Source organism: Falco biarmicus, chromosome 4, assembly GCF_023638135.1.
Source record: "Falco biarmicus isolate bFalBia1 chromosome 4, bFalBia1.pri, whole genome shotgun sequence".
Classification (NCBI taxonomy): Eukaryota; Metazoa; Chordata; class Aves; order Falconiformes; family Falconidae; genus Falco; species Falco biarmicus.
Genome location: NC_079291.1, coordinates 69,941,569 through 69,954,870, shown reverse-complemented (window position 1 = coordinate 69,954,870; position 13,302 = coordinate 69,941,569). Strand labels below are relative to the sequence as shown.

The following is a 13,302-nucleotide window of genomic DNA, read 5'->3' as shown; positions in this document are numbered from 1 at the left end:
CACAGCTGGCAGAGTTACAGAAGTTCAGTTAACCTTATTGCTTACCCCGCTATTGGTGAAAACAGCCTTTATCTGAAGAGGGAGTCAGTCAGTCTGGGATCTCAAAATTTTGAACAGACTTCTAGCCTGTTTCCAAAAACTGAAATAAAATGAAAAGGGCTGTAAAAAGCCCTCCTGTTGGGTCAGACTCCTGTCTTTGAGTCAGAATATGTTTTGAACAATCAGTGCCTGACATGGAGTTTCATATGTTAGCTTCAAAAGACTTTTCTTTCCTGGTTAGCTAGAAAGGCATAGACTTATACCATCTTCATGTCAAGTTGACAGGCATTAGTAGTGTTCTGAAGAAATGGCACTGGTATCTGTGCCCACAAAATATGGTCATGTTTCAGGTGTTTCTTTGGGAGGAGATTTTCTTGTCAGTAAATGGCTAAAATAATACTGTGTAGCACAGATACAGATATTTGGATCTGATCCTCACAGCAAATTGATACTGTTTCTTTTTAGTAAGTGGCTTGCTGAGTATGCATGACTATGGGGTTGGTGTTAGCTGTTTTTTCCCTGTTATGTTCTGTTGTTTTTGGTGGGGTTTTTTTAACCTTTTCCTTGGGACATTTACCTTTTTTCCTCCATTGCTTCTTCCCACCTACAACACTGTGTTCTTTGCTCAGAGTCATCCAGAGTTGGTTTGTGATTATTTTTTTTAGTTCTAATATTTTTAAGGCTTCTGGCAGATACTCTGCATTCATGGGGGCCTTTGAGTGAAGTTCCGCATTGATGTGTGCATCAGTTTATGTATTTTGATTAGTAACACTTTCTATACTGCTTATTACTGCTATTGTTATTTAAACTACCTGAATTGGGGTAGTACAGTGACATAGTGTGTATGATAGCATGAGGACATAGTTTCCAGTTCATGTCTCTTCATTGCCAAAGAGAGACCAGAGAATATCAGCATTTTGGCATAAAGCATATGGGATACACGCTATTGCATAAGTACCATATCTTGGGAGGAGACTTAGCAGTTGGCAAAATGTGACCCCCAAAAATTATAATTGTGTGCCTTTTTTAGTTATCACTTGGGAGATATTTTTGATTTAACAGATCTTCCTCTATCCACATCACAATGCTTTTTAATTTTTTTTCTGAACACTGAGATGCCTCCAGTGGTTGTGCTCATTCATATATGTACAGTGTCAAGAAGGAGTAGAGGTTAACAAGATCCAGTAATTATTTCCACAGCTGTTTTGATTTTGAAAAATCCTGCAAAACTCACCTTATCAAAATGGCTTTTTTTCTGAATACAATGCTGGTGTTCTATGGAAACTTGATGAGAAAGGTTAAATATTCATGTAGAGAAGCATTTTAATATTTTGATGTTCATGGTAAACCTTTAAGTGTAGTTGCAAGGTTGTCAGCACTGTATGTGACTGTACATTTAGAAATGAGTCAGGTGTTCCACAGAAGATTCATTCCATGCTGCTGGGTATGCTGCTACAAGAATGATATATACTGTTACTTGTCAATATTGGTTTTTACTGTAAATAGTTTTGAAGCACTTGCGTATTATGTGATAACTGCCTGCCTTAGGCTGCATGTGAGTTTGTAGGTTTCTTCTGTAGGTGGCTTTTCTAATCTTGTTCAGTAGCTCACTGTTTCAGTGAAGCTCAATAGCAGCTTCAAATTAACGGCCTCCGTGCTTGGTTTCAGGCTGCTGATCCTGTTAGTGACAATGTTTTAAATGTTATGGTTAAGAGGTAAATAGTAATACCTTTGAAACTTCTATTTCTTTGCTAAAACTGAAAAAAGTAAAAAAAAAAAAAAATTACACTATGAACAAAGAAATGTTATAGTTAAGTCACCTTGTTCACTCTGTCTCCATCAAATATACAGCTTTTATAAAGGCCATCATAGTCAACATTGTGGGTTGTTGGTTTTTTTTAATAAGATCTGAGGAAATTTTATCTTAGAATGCATATTGGAAGGATCCTCAGGAGGTCATCTAGTCTAGCCCCTCTGCTCAAAACAGGGTCAGCTAGAGCAAGTTGCCTAGGGCTCTCACCAGTCAGGTTTTGCATGTTGTCAGCAGTGGAGATTTTGCAGCATTGCTTGCAACCTGTTGCAGTGTTTGACCACTTTCACAATAAAAAAAAAAGTGGGTTTTTGTTGGGTTTCTCCCACCACAATGTTTTTGTGGAGTTCCCTGTGTTTCAATTTGTGCTCAGCACTTCTTGTCTTGTTATTGGATACCACTGGCTTCATCTTCTTTAGTCTCTACAAACAGGTTTTCATAAGCCTCTTAATAAGAGGCTTTATTGTAGGGCATATACATTTTTCTTCTAGTAAATATCTTCCAAGGAATATAACTTCCTAATTGAGTCCTTATCCAGTTACTTTGCAGGTCTGTTCAGTGAACATATACAGTACAGTATAGCCAAGAAAATGAAACTTAATTCAGTTTATTTGCATAAGTAGCATTTAATTTGGACATAAACAGCCTAGGTAAATGAAAGCTTCCTTCTGTAGCTTAGTAAGAGATTTTCACTGTGGGGAGGTAATAAAACCTGCAACTCAAATGATGTTTAACATGACTTGTCCTTTGGTTTACATTCTGCAATGTGTGCCCTGGGTTTCTCCTCAATTTGTCTTGCCTTCTCAACTCATATTTTTTCCCTCTTTCCAAAGTCATCTTAAACCTCACTGCCTTTTTCCTGAATCTTTCTTTTTATGCAGTAAATCTTAACGTAGTCTTTTTCTTTTATAAAAAGTCTTTAGTATTAAAACTGCCTTTGAGACCCATTTCTTTATCTGAAATGGGTGTTGAGAAATGCATTAAAGAAGACTTCTTCTTTGAAAGTAGTTAGCATTTCTTGCAAGCACAGAGATTTCAAGTTACTCCTAGCAGCTGTTACTGCTCTTTTCTGCTGTTCCTCATGGAAAGAGTCTACCCTGCTCGAGAAGGGTGGTGGCATCCTGTCCTGACCAAGAGGAGGGACCAGTATGCACACTGGAATTCTGACTTTTCTACTGGACAGAAGAGAGCTGGCAAACATAGTGAGAAAGTAATTCTGAGCCTCTCTGAAAGAGGGCTGTTTATTGTGAAGAATAACAGAAAAAAAAACATTTTAAACTGTTCAACAACATGGCCAAAACATAGGTTGTCAAAAACATTTTGTTTAGCAGTGTTGCATCGGTGAGCCATTCAATCTGTGGTTCACTTTAATCCCCAGATCAAATTTCAATAGTACTGGAGTTTACAAGGCTTGAAATTTTCGTCTATGTGGTTGCATATCTGTTACGTAGCATGGCTGTAAGTATTTTCAGATCAGTTCACTGGAAACACGTTTAACCGCATTCTCTTCTGTTTTTGTCATAAAGGATGACTGTAGCCTACAACCCTTCAGCAGCTGTTAACTAAAAACAGTCATGTAAAGGTGGTACATTCACTTGTATAAACTCAAAAGATTCCTGTAACAGTTGCCTAATAAATGAGTAATTTTCCTTTCTGTTCTTTGATAAAGTTCTACAGTAATGCTTTAATTTTTTTTGAGATCTAAAATGAAACCTTTGTGCTCTGGAAAACAACTTCTGTCCTTTGAGTTCTTTGAGTACTGGGTTTTTGTAGTCAGACAGTAGAATTTGTACAGCAGTAATTCAAAGTATTTAAGTCTTCTTGTTGTTGCACTAAAAACTGTATAAATACTGGAAAAAACAAGTATTTGAGAATTTCACAACTCCGTTGTTGTGGCCTATATGTTAAGAATCTCATGATAGATTATTTACAAAATTCAGCAACCTCACACATTGTATGTTTAGAGAGGTCCAAATCCAGTTATTTCAGGTCTTGAGAAGAATAGGGCTGTTCCAGGAATTTATATCAACCAAATATGTTGATGGATGGACTAATTGGATTAGAGAATGAAAAATGCAATAAATAAATACAGAGTCCCAAGTTAAGAAATGAGACATGTTCTAGAGTCCTGTTCAAAACGCGTTGCTGAAAGCCTTCAGGGCTTGGTAACACTAACATGCTTGTTGTTAAAACTGCTTCAAAAAAGGTATCTGCTATAAAATTGTATGCAGTATAAAGACTGGCCATATAGTAAGCCCATCCTTGTTTAGTCATACCAACTGTTTGAGAATTAATTCCTTCTCAGTTAATGGCTATATTCATAGGAATTTTGTTTTGTTTTGTTCTGGTTCTGTGGCTTGGAAAAAAAATCATTGCATGTATCCTGTGCATTACACATGACTTCCTCTGAAGCCGGTTCTGTTTGAACCGAAGTGTATTTCTAGAAAAATGTTAGTTCTTGATTAAAAATTTTGTCCTAGTAGGAAAGAGCTACCAGTTGTGTATTTTTATCAACTATTTTCACCATGGAACAGCTGCCATTTGTAGGTTTTGTCTATTAGACCTGGCCCTGTATTAAATTTCTTATCCATTTGTACTGTTTAAGTATGGTGTACTATTTATGTATGGATTAAAATCTTCCTGCCTCCCAGGTATTCTTTAAACTATTATTGGAAGTACTGAGCTTTCTGTTTGGTTTTGGTTTTTTGTTGTGTTTTTTTTTTTAATTTTCGTGTCAGTTTTTGTTGTGGTCTTTCAGGTTAGCTGGAAGGGACCTCTTGGTTGTGGTATGTGGGGTTTTTGGGGGGGAAGAGGAGGCTGGTTTTGGAAGGAATGTTTGTTTTGGGGTTTTTTAAACTTGAAAACCTGTGGTGATAGAAATTCCACAACTTTTTTGGCTAACCTGCTGTGCCGTATTGTGCACAAAAGAATTTCTTCCACCTCCCAAACCGTAATTTGTGGCTGTTGTCCCTGGTTGTATGACCTGCCACTGCAAAGAGCTGTATGCTTCCACTTGTAACTTGTATCTATCCCACATATGTTTCTAGCATGAAATACAGTGTTAACTACTTGTTTAGATGTTTGGACAAGTAAATTTAAGTTTTACTATTTTGTGTATAACCTGGAGCCTCATTCCTGTCCATTTAGCTAATTTTTTTAGTTTTAGTTTTTTTATCAAACTGATTTCAGTATGTAGACACATGTCTGGAAATATAGCATCCTTAAAAGTAGTATGTATATGTGGAATAGGAGGAGGGGAAAAGCAGCAATTAACAGCAATTGATTCCTATAGCATTGAACCCTCATTTTAGGAAAGGCTGTTTGAACAAGTAACTCCAGATGCTGTCTATCAATGCCTTAGCAATGCTAAGGAGAATGGCTATGATAGAAGCAAAATACAGAACTCGGTGCTTTCACATAGTATGGTTTCTACCCTAAAAAAAAAAAAAAAGAAAACAACCACAACTAAACAAAACCTAATCAAAACTTTTGCAGGAAATAGTTAAAATGCTGCAACTTAGCTGACTAAATCCATCAAATTGTGGAGTACCATTTAGAATTGCAAAGATGATAAACCAGTAGGACAGCATGTGTGGTCACAGAATCTTTTACTTGCTACAAATTGTACTAGATGACAGAGAGGAAAAACCTGTGTGTATTAAGTATGTGAATGAAAGTATAAATTTGTAAGATAAGCAAAGGTCTGCTAGGAGGTGTCGGTGTCAGTTATAGGGTGCTCAGTAGACCTCAGCTGGTGTAAAGAAGGTGACTTAGTCAATTTTCAAGAATGATGGGTTTGAACTAGAACAGGTGCTGTGAGGAGATACAGGAAGATCAGGGAATGTTTTTGGGTTTTTTTATTTACTACCTGAGATCTGTACTTTGAGGCTTGTTTGAGGGGTCCTAGAATAGTGGTTGAGTGTGGATATGTTTATTCATATATTCATAAAATGGGTGGGTAAAGGAAACAAATGTCACCTCACATAACAAATATTGGCAAAAACTTGATAGAGTTTACCTGGCGAGTCCATGGAGTCTTGAAGTGGAAAGGCTTCCAACAGTCAGAATAGTCAGGTTTTAGACCTGTGTGTAACTTGTGTCAGAATAGAGCCTAAGATTATAATGAGGTGGATGTAATTACCTGCAGTGGTGTAGGACTCTTATCTGTGGACTTTTGACAAGACTCTTTGAGATGTCCTCTTAGTGAGAAAAATCAGCACTGTTGCAATTTCACCCCTGAAATGAAATGACTTTTTATATTAAAAGGTAATGAAGGTGGTAAGAGAAAGCAAGGTGCATATAGTACACATCTTATACCTAACTTGTAAGATACCTGAATCACTGTTGTTATTCTGCCCTTTCTATGTAATTATAAATGATAGGGAAATGTAAAATATTCAAGGGGTTTTCTTTAACATATAACTTTAAACAAGTGTTGTAAAAATGATTACACTTTTATATATTAATATTTTGTTACATGAAACAACCAAAATCCAGAATCCTTAACTTCAGTAGCTATGTAACTTTTTTCCTTTCTTCCTTCAGATAACAGCGATCTAATTGCTTGTACAGTCATAACAAAAGATGGGGGTCAAGTTCAAAGATTCCTGGCTGTGGATATTTACCAGATGAGTTTGGTTGAGCCAGATGTTGCCAGACTTGGATGGGGTGTCGTTAAATTTGCAGGTCTTTTGCAGGTAAGAGAAATTTTAATCTGGGTGGTTACTTTTTCTCAGCTAAAACTCTACATTTATGCTGGATAAATAGTAATACCAATATTAGCTTATATATTTAAGCTCTGTACCACGCTTACTTGTTTCTTCTGTTACTAGTCTTTTTTTCTAGTTCCTGCTGTTTAAATTATTTCTGGTTTCCTGAAGTTAACATAGCTAACTAGAGCCACACTTGAAAATGAGGTAACTTCCCCAGTATATATTGGCCTGTGTTCATTTGAACACTGAAGTCATATACAATTAGTATTAAGTCCCAAGCACTTTCCTTATGGGTAAGGAAGATAACATGTTGTAACTTAAAAATGATGTGTGCTTACCTAATTGATTTTAAAAGCTTTAAGAAGATTGTCTCATTTTTATATCTCTCTTCTTGCCTTAGTCAGCACTGTTTGTATGTCCTGAAAAATCACTATGCTCAAATATCTTAATTGAATTTAAAACTGACTTAATCTCTACGAGTACTAATTTCTGAAGAGCTATATCAAAGATTGTGTTTAATGTGCATTTTTTTAAAACACAGAAGCTGGTTGTTCAGGAGCTGTAGTGGAGGATTCATAGGGTTTTCTTTTAATGTTGATGTTTAATCTGTAGTTCGAAAATGCTAACTTTTTTCATTAGCTACTTACCTTCTGTTTCTTTTTAGGATATGCAAGTGACGGGAGTAGAGGATGACAGTAGAGCTCTGAACATAATAATTCACAAGCCTGCCTCAAGTCCTCATTCTAAGCCCTTCCCCATCCTTCAAGCTACATTTATTTTTTCTGATCACATTCGCTGCATTATTGCAAAACAACGTCTTGCAAAAGGCCGTATCCAAGCTCGGCGTATGAAAATGCAGAGAATAGCAGGTGAAGTTACTTTTTCCATGATTCTAACAAGACTTGTATGATACAGCAAGACATTCTGTAACATACGTTAGAAAAATCTTAAGTAGTGGTGTGCCACAGAAAACTGTAAACCAGTGTCTAGTTTCCAAGCAATGGATTTTTGTTGGAGTCAAATATGTTTTTTCATATTTAATGATAGACACATCAAAGAAAGGATGAAAAAGAATTGTGTCTTGTTACTGCTAGCTGCCAGTCATTTCACAAAACTTAGCATTTCTCTTCAAATGCAATTCAGCGATTCAAAATTCAAATGCCCTGCTTAAAAAGCAGTTGTTCTCCTGCCTCAGGACTAAATTGGAGCTCAGCTTACCCAAGTCCCGAGTTGAATGGTACCCTCATGGTGTTGATGATGATGTTTAATGCTTAGATGTGGTGATGATGGACAATCCAAAATGTTAAGTGGAGTATCAGCAGAAATATTTCTGTGTTTGGAGGAAATGCATGTGCAGAGATGAAGGAAAGTGTTAATTTGAATAACTATCAAAAAGTGATTAAAATATTACTTAAATAATCAAGTGAGTGAAGAATAGATTGAAGCTTACTAGTAAACTGAGTGAATTGGGGAGCATGGAAAAGAAAATTGAAATATAGAGAGGAAAAGAGGTGGGCAAATGAAAAAGGACAGCAGCTATCACAGTTACTTGGATTGTCCAAGAACAATAATGAACCAGTCAGACTTGTGAAAAAGTGTCATAGCTGGTATTAAAATTGAGTTGGCCAGAAAATTATAGATGGGTTAAGATTATTTTAGTGTCTTATGGTTCTGTAAGAAGCCAAGTAAAAACTTTTATGCTTTGAGTTTACAAAATAGGTATTTCTTCTTTTATGGCTTGCTTCATGTTAAAGCAAGTTTGAGGTTAATACAGGCCTTTCAGTATTAAAGTTTTAGGTAATGGTAATGCAAAGGCCTTTTTATTGATGGGGGGGGGTTTTGCCAGTTTAAAGCAGATTATCTTTTTAAATGGCTTTCTGCAGTGTTCAGTGTTAACTAATGAATGACTTTGAGCTTATTGTAATCCTTTTTTTGTCTCTTCCACTGTATTCTGAGGCTTCCGTAGTGTGAATGTGGGGTGGACAGCAGTGGTAGAAAAGGTTGCCAGAAATGTTCTCTATCTTCTTTTCTGATGCAATTGTAACCATAATTAAGAGGTAAATGCAGGACAGTTATGTAAATCAATCTGGTTTAGTTTAAAGATCCTGAGCAAACTATCAATTTTATTTTCACCTGCTTGCTCTTTTACGTATTTTTGAGTAACAAAAATTATCAATTGTGATTAAACATAGCTCTCCTGGATCTTCCTGTTCAGCCTTCAACTGAAGTTGTTATGGGTTTTGGACACAGCTCTGCAGCTACAGCCCAACACCTTCCATTTAGATTTTATGATCATTCACGACGTGGTAGTAGTGATCCTACAGTGCAGCGCTCTGTTTTTGCATCTGTTGACAAAGTTCCAGGTAAGATTAGCATTTGTTAAGAAGCAATTTTTGCTTTGTGTTTTGTTTCTGCAAAAGCCAAATTGTAACTTGCATAAGCAGTTGAAAGATTACTGTGATATGTTTCTGAATATGCAAACTCCAGGGTGAAGCTTATGGGAAAAATTTCCCCCTAGAGAAACAAGTAATACTGGATATGTATTCCAGGTACATTGTGAGCAATACATCCGTGACTGTTTCCCCAAATACACTGAAAGTGTATTGATACTTTGCCTTCCTTTACAAATTGAGTTCACTTAAATCTTTTTCGCGTACTCAGTTTTTCTGCAACACACCTGTCAGTTGTGCATAGTTCCTCCTTTAATTTGGATGTGATAATTCTTTTGCCAGTTTGTAACAATAACTGGAATACTGTGCACTGCTTTGTTTACCTTAAAGTTAGCAAGACACAAAAAGGCCACAGCTACTCCTAAAACATTAGCTTGGAACTGGGGTTAAAGGAACGATTCTAAATCAATGAGCTTTTTGCTTTGTTGTCTCCTTATTGTCTGTTTTACAAATTGGCTTCTCTGCAGAGTTTTCTTTCTAGATGGTAAACTTTTCTCCTTTTGGATTGAGTCATTTTAAAGTTGAATCTTGTACTGCTTGAAAGTACATAATTTTTCTGTATTATACAAAAAGGTGCAATCTTGTTACTGCTGGCTGCCAGTAATTTCACAAAACTCAGCATTTCTTTTCAAATCTGATTCGGTGATTCACATGCCCTGCTTGAAAAGCAGATGTTCTGCCTCAGGACTAAATCAGAGCTCAGCTTCCCAAGTCCTGAGTCTAGGGAACAGAAATCATAAATGTATTTGTATTGAATTTGTCATTATTGAACGGTCAAGCTTTTCAAAAGACAAATGTATGTTGTATGATGGGAATATATTTCCTTATTTGACTTGACTTGCATGGAGAAGGTTTGGTTGAAAAGATGACAGTGTTACTCTTTCAGAATCAATCTTCTCTTGAGTGTGCTTGTGTTCATAACAAGTGACTTCTTCTCCTAATTATTATTATTTTTTTTATGAGATAACAGGGGAGATAATGGGGTTGGTGCACCATGGTAGTTTATTGAAACAACCACATACTTAACTATGTATTCCAGGAAATTGAGAATTCTACAGTATGCACATACAAATCCAGAGAAAAAGTATTTTGAAGCTTTTATCTGATACCAAGTATAAGAAACCAAGCACAGAACACAAAGTATTTCAAATGCTGCATTATTGAAATGTATTTTATGATAGCCAGTAATATAATGCAAATGGATTTATTCTTAAGAGATCTTACAGCTCAGGCTGTCGTTCACGTGAAACTAAGAGGGCAGGAAAGTTTTCTCTAATTTAAGAGAACTATTTACATCAATTGCTGAAGAAAAAGTTCCTTTAAATAAAAGCTGAGAAGCTGTTTCAGGTTTTGGCATGAAATTTTGCTGCTGTTACGTGAAACGTGGCAAAAGTATAACTGTTGATACATATTTTATGAAAGAAACACAGCATTATGAAACATTGTGATTATGGAAACAAAATCTTCTCCAAGGAACTGGGAAGGTACATCTTTACAGTAATAACTTACTGAGTCTTAAGTAGAAAGTTATGTTGAAGCAGAATCATGACTACTGGAAAGGAAATATTTGTAATGAACTTCTATCACAAGTTGAGAGTCCTAAAGTAGTAACAAAGGCACATCTAGAACCTTTTGAGTGTTATTTCCTGTTGCCATGATTAATTCTGTTCACCTTTGCAGCTATTTCCTGAAGGAGTTTCCCAATTAGAATACTTATTCTTGGTCAGTGGTTTCCCATTTACAGTATTTTGAATGATTTAGACTCACCTTTCCCTCCTGTCTAAACTACCTTCCTGTGGCACACTTAATATCCTTCCTCTGCAGCTGTATTGGGAGAGAAAATACATTAAAATCATTTGCAAACAAACACTTCAGTGTAAGGACATGAATCCATGAGTGCTGTTCTGCAGAACCTTTAGGCAGGCAATCTTGCTGAATCAGGCCAGCTTTTCCTATGATAGCCACAGTAGACCTTGTTGGCTTTGTCAGCTATTTTGGTGGGGATGGAAGATTTCTACTCCCTTGAAGTGCAAATCTGTTGTGGGTATAGAATGTCTTGGGTGGGTACAAATTTTTCCAGTGCTGTAAGGGAAACAGTGTATTGGTGTAAGCACTTTTATACCAGTGACTTCAGTAACTGTTCCAAAACCAAGTTCCAATCACTTTAACAGGTGGCTTTGCCTCACTCTTGTGGTCACAAGTCCATTGATTATTGTTTCCTATCCTAACTGGTATTTCAGAGTATGAACTATGCATGAGAGACCTAATGCACATTTGCTATATTAAAAACTATATGTATCAGTGGCCCTGAGTGCTATAGAAGTCTTTCACATTTGAAGTAGTTTAGTTTGTGTTTAACTTTTTGCAGACTATCAGGCGTCACTGTGTGTAACCTCAGTTTAATTTAACCTAAATGATTGTAGAAGATGAATCAGTTTGGTTTCTGAAATAAAATATATGGATTTATTTGCATTTATGGAATAATTAGTTGCTTACTAAACTGTTTTGGGTTTAACTGAAATAATGTCTCCTGCCATGGTGGTTATTTAATTCTTTTAAGTGGTGTTTGTGTTGGACATAATGAATTGTACCTTAAGAGAAAAGCTTTGTAGAAGTGGCACTTGCCCATCTAAAACTATGATGCAAGTACAACAGCAATTCAGATAGCACTGTGTTTCTGCAAGTGGTTTTGAGCCTAGTTCTTGAGTATAAGCACGAGAGGTAGAGGGTAAGAGGTGGGATTGCACATTAAGTCAGATTATTAACAGGACTGATGCTTGATAGTTTTTTTTCTGTATCTTCCTTTCTTCATCCACTCCAGGGTTTTGCCTTGTGACACCACCCGTCAGTGTGTGTTGCCGCTAATAGCATTTTCCTGACTTGTCTGTGTTTTGAAGCTTTCATATGCTTCTTGGAGCAAGTTTTGACTGGCTGCCTACTGCATGGCACCAGCAAATGGCCCATGTGGAAGATTCTCTTACGTGAGTGAATCATCCATCCAATGCCATGGGGGGGTCCCCATATAAAAGAATAGATTTGTGTGGTGCATTTGCTTTCTTTCATACCTGATTATCAGATATTTTCCTTTTCAGTGTTCATTATTCAGTGAAGGCAACAAGTAGTGTATTGTTAAGTATTTTATAGTGCGGCTTATGGCTACTTTCAATAATTCCGGGGACTGCCAGTAAAAAGTAAAATTTTGCATTCATACTTTCCCATGTGAGAGCGAGGAGTGCTGCAGAAGCAGCTGAGTTGTGTACATCACCTGACATGCAACCCATGTTGAAGATACTTTTTTTGCTGTAAGAAGTGCTTCAGCTTCTGAAAAGCTGCTTTTAATCAAAGCTAGAAGAGATGACAATTAAGCTTCCAAGTACTAGGAGGAATGTCCACCAAAGGAAAGTCTTGCTAATAAAATTGAGGAATTTCTATAGGCATGCCATTGTGAGGAAGGCTGCTGAGAACCGTGGAAGGGGTGTAATCTTCTAGAATAAGGGATCAATTAAGTATGAACAATGCAGTGGTAGTTGTCTTCATGGGACTTGTGTGGGAAAGGCAGTTCGTGAACTTCTCTGTCAGAGCACGCTGTAAATTCTAGCATGTAATTCCATAGAATGCTATTATGCTACTATACTACCCCGTTGAATGCTCTAGACCTTTAAGGTTTTGATCCTTCTGCCTTTTTATAATACCGATGCAGTTCAAGACCAGATTATTGACTTGTATTAAAAAACCCAGCCTATAAGTTAAAAAATCAGTTGAAAAATCAGAGCAAGGGGGGAAAACAACAGCTAATTGAAAGATACAGTAAAGGACAGCTTACTGGTTTTAATCTCATGGGGGATATCCTGACTTGTTCAAACAGTCTAATTTTAAGTTAGCAGATGATCCCAAAGCAGGGTTCTTCAACATACGGGGATCAACAGAGTATGTGGGGAAAAAAATACTGAAGTTTTTCAGAATGGGAGTAATTTCAGTGCAGGTCTTGGTATTACACAGTATGGGGTTTGTGCAAAAGAAAACCCATTGTCAAGCCTGGACCTTTTATAGTGTCGCTGAACAACTTTTTTCTGATAATCTAGCAGAGGGTTGATGCAAGAGTTAAGTGCTCTGACTTTCTTGATCTGAAGTCTGCTGAAAAGCCAGAGCATGCTTACTTGCTTTTGTCCCAGCAATGATAAACACATTTCGTTGTTAAGTGAAAGCATAAGCTTTAAGAAAGTCTTAACAATCGCTGGAAAACACAATATGTTTAAAACAACAAACAAAAATGCAGCTATCAGATACAATA

The 13,302-nt window shown here is 36.6% G+C and overlaps 1 protein-coding gene across 7 annotated transcripts in view; it reads left to right on the top strand.

Annotated features, from left to right (window-relative positions):
* Positions 1–13,302, top strand: part of CLEC16A (C-type lectin domain containing 16A) — an 81,585-nt gene that overhangs the window by 49,361 nt on the left and 18,922 nt on the right. For 6 of the 7 annotated variants that reach the window (XR_008821337.1, XM_056335425.1, XM_056335424.1 and 3 more), the window contains exons 19-21: positions 6,395–6,546; positions 7,226–7,430; positions 8,754–8,924. Coding sequence is in view for 6 of the 7 variants with exons in the window: in XM_056335425.1 (XP_056191400.1) it covers positions 6,395–6,546; positions 7,226–7,430; positions 8,754–8,924 (528 nt within the window). In the remaining variant the exon portion in view is untranslated. Of the gene's footprint in view, positions 1–6,394; positions 6,547–7,225; positions 7,431–8,753; positions 8,925–13,302 lie in introns of those variants that run through there. The other variant, XM_056335429.1, reaches the window with a different exon arrangement.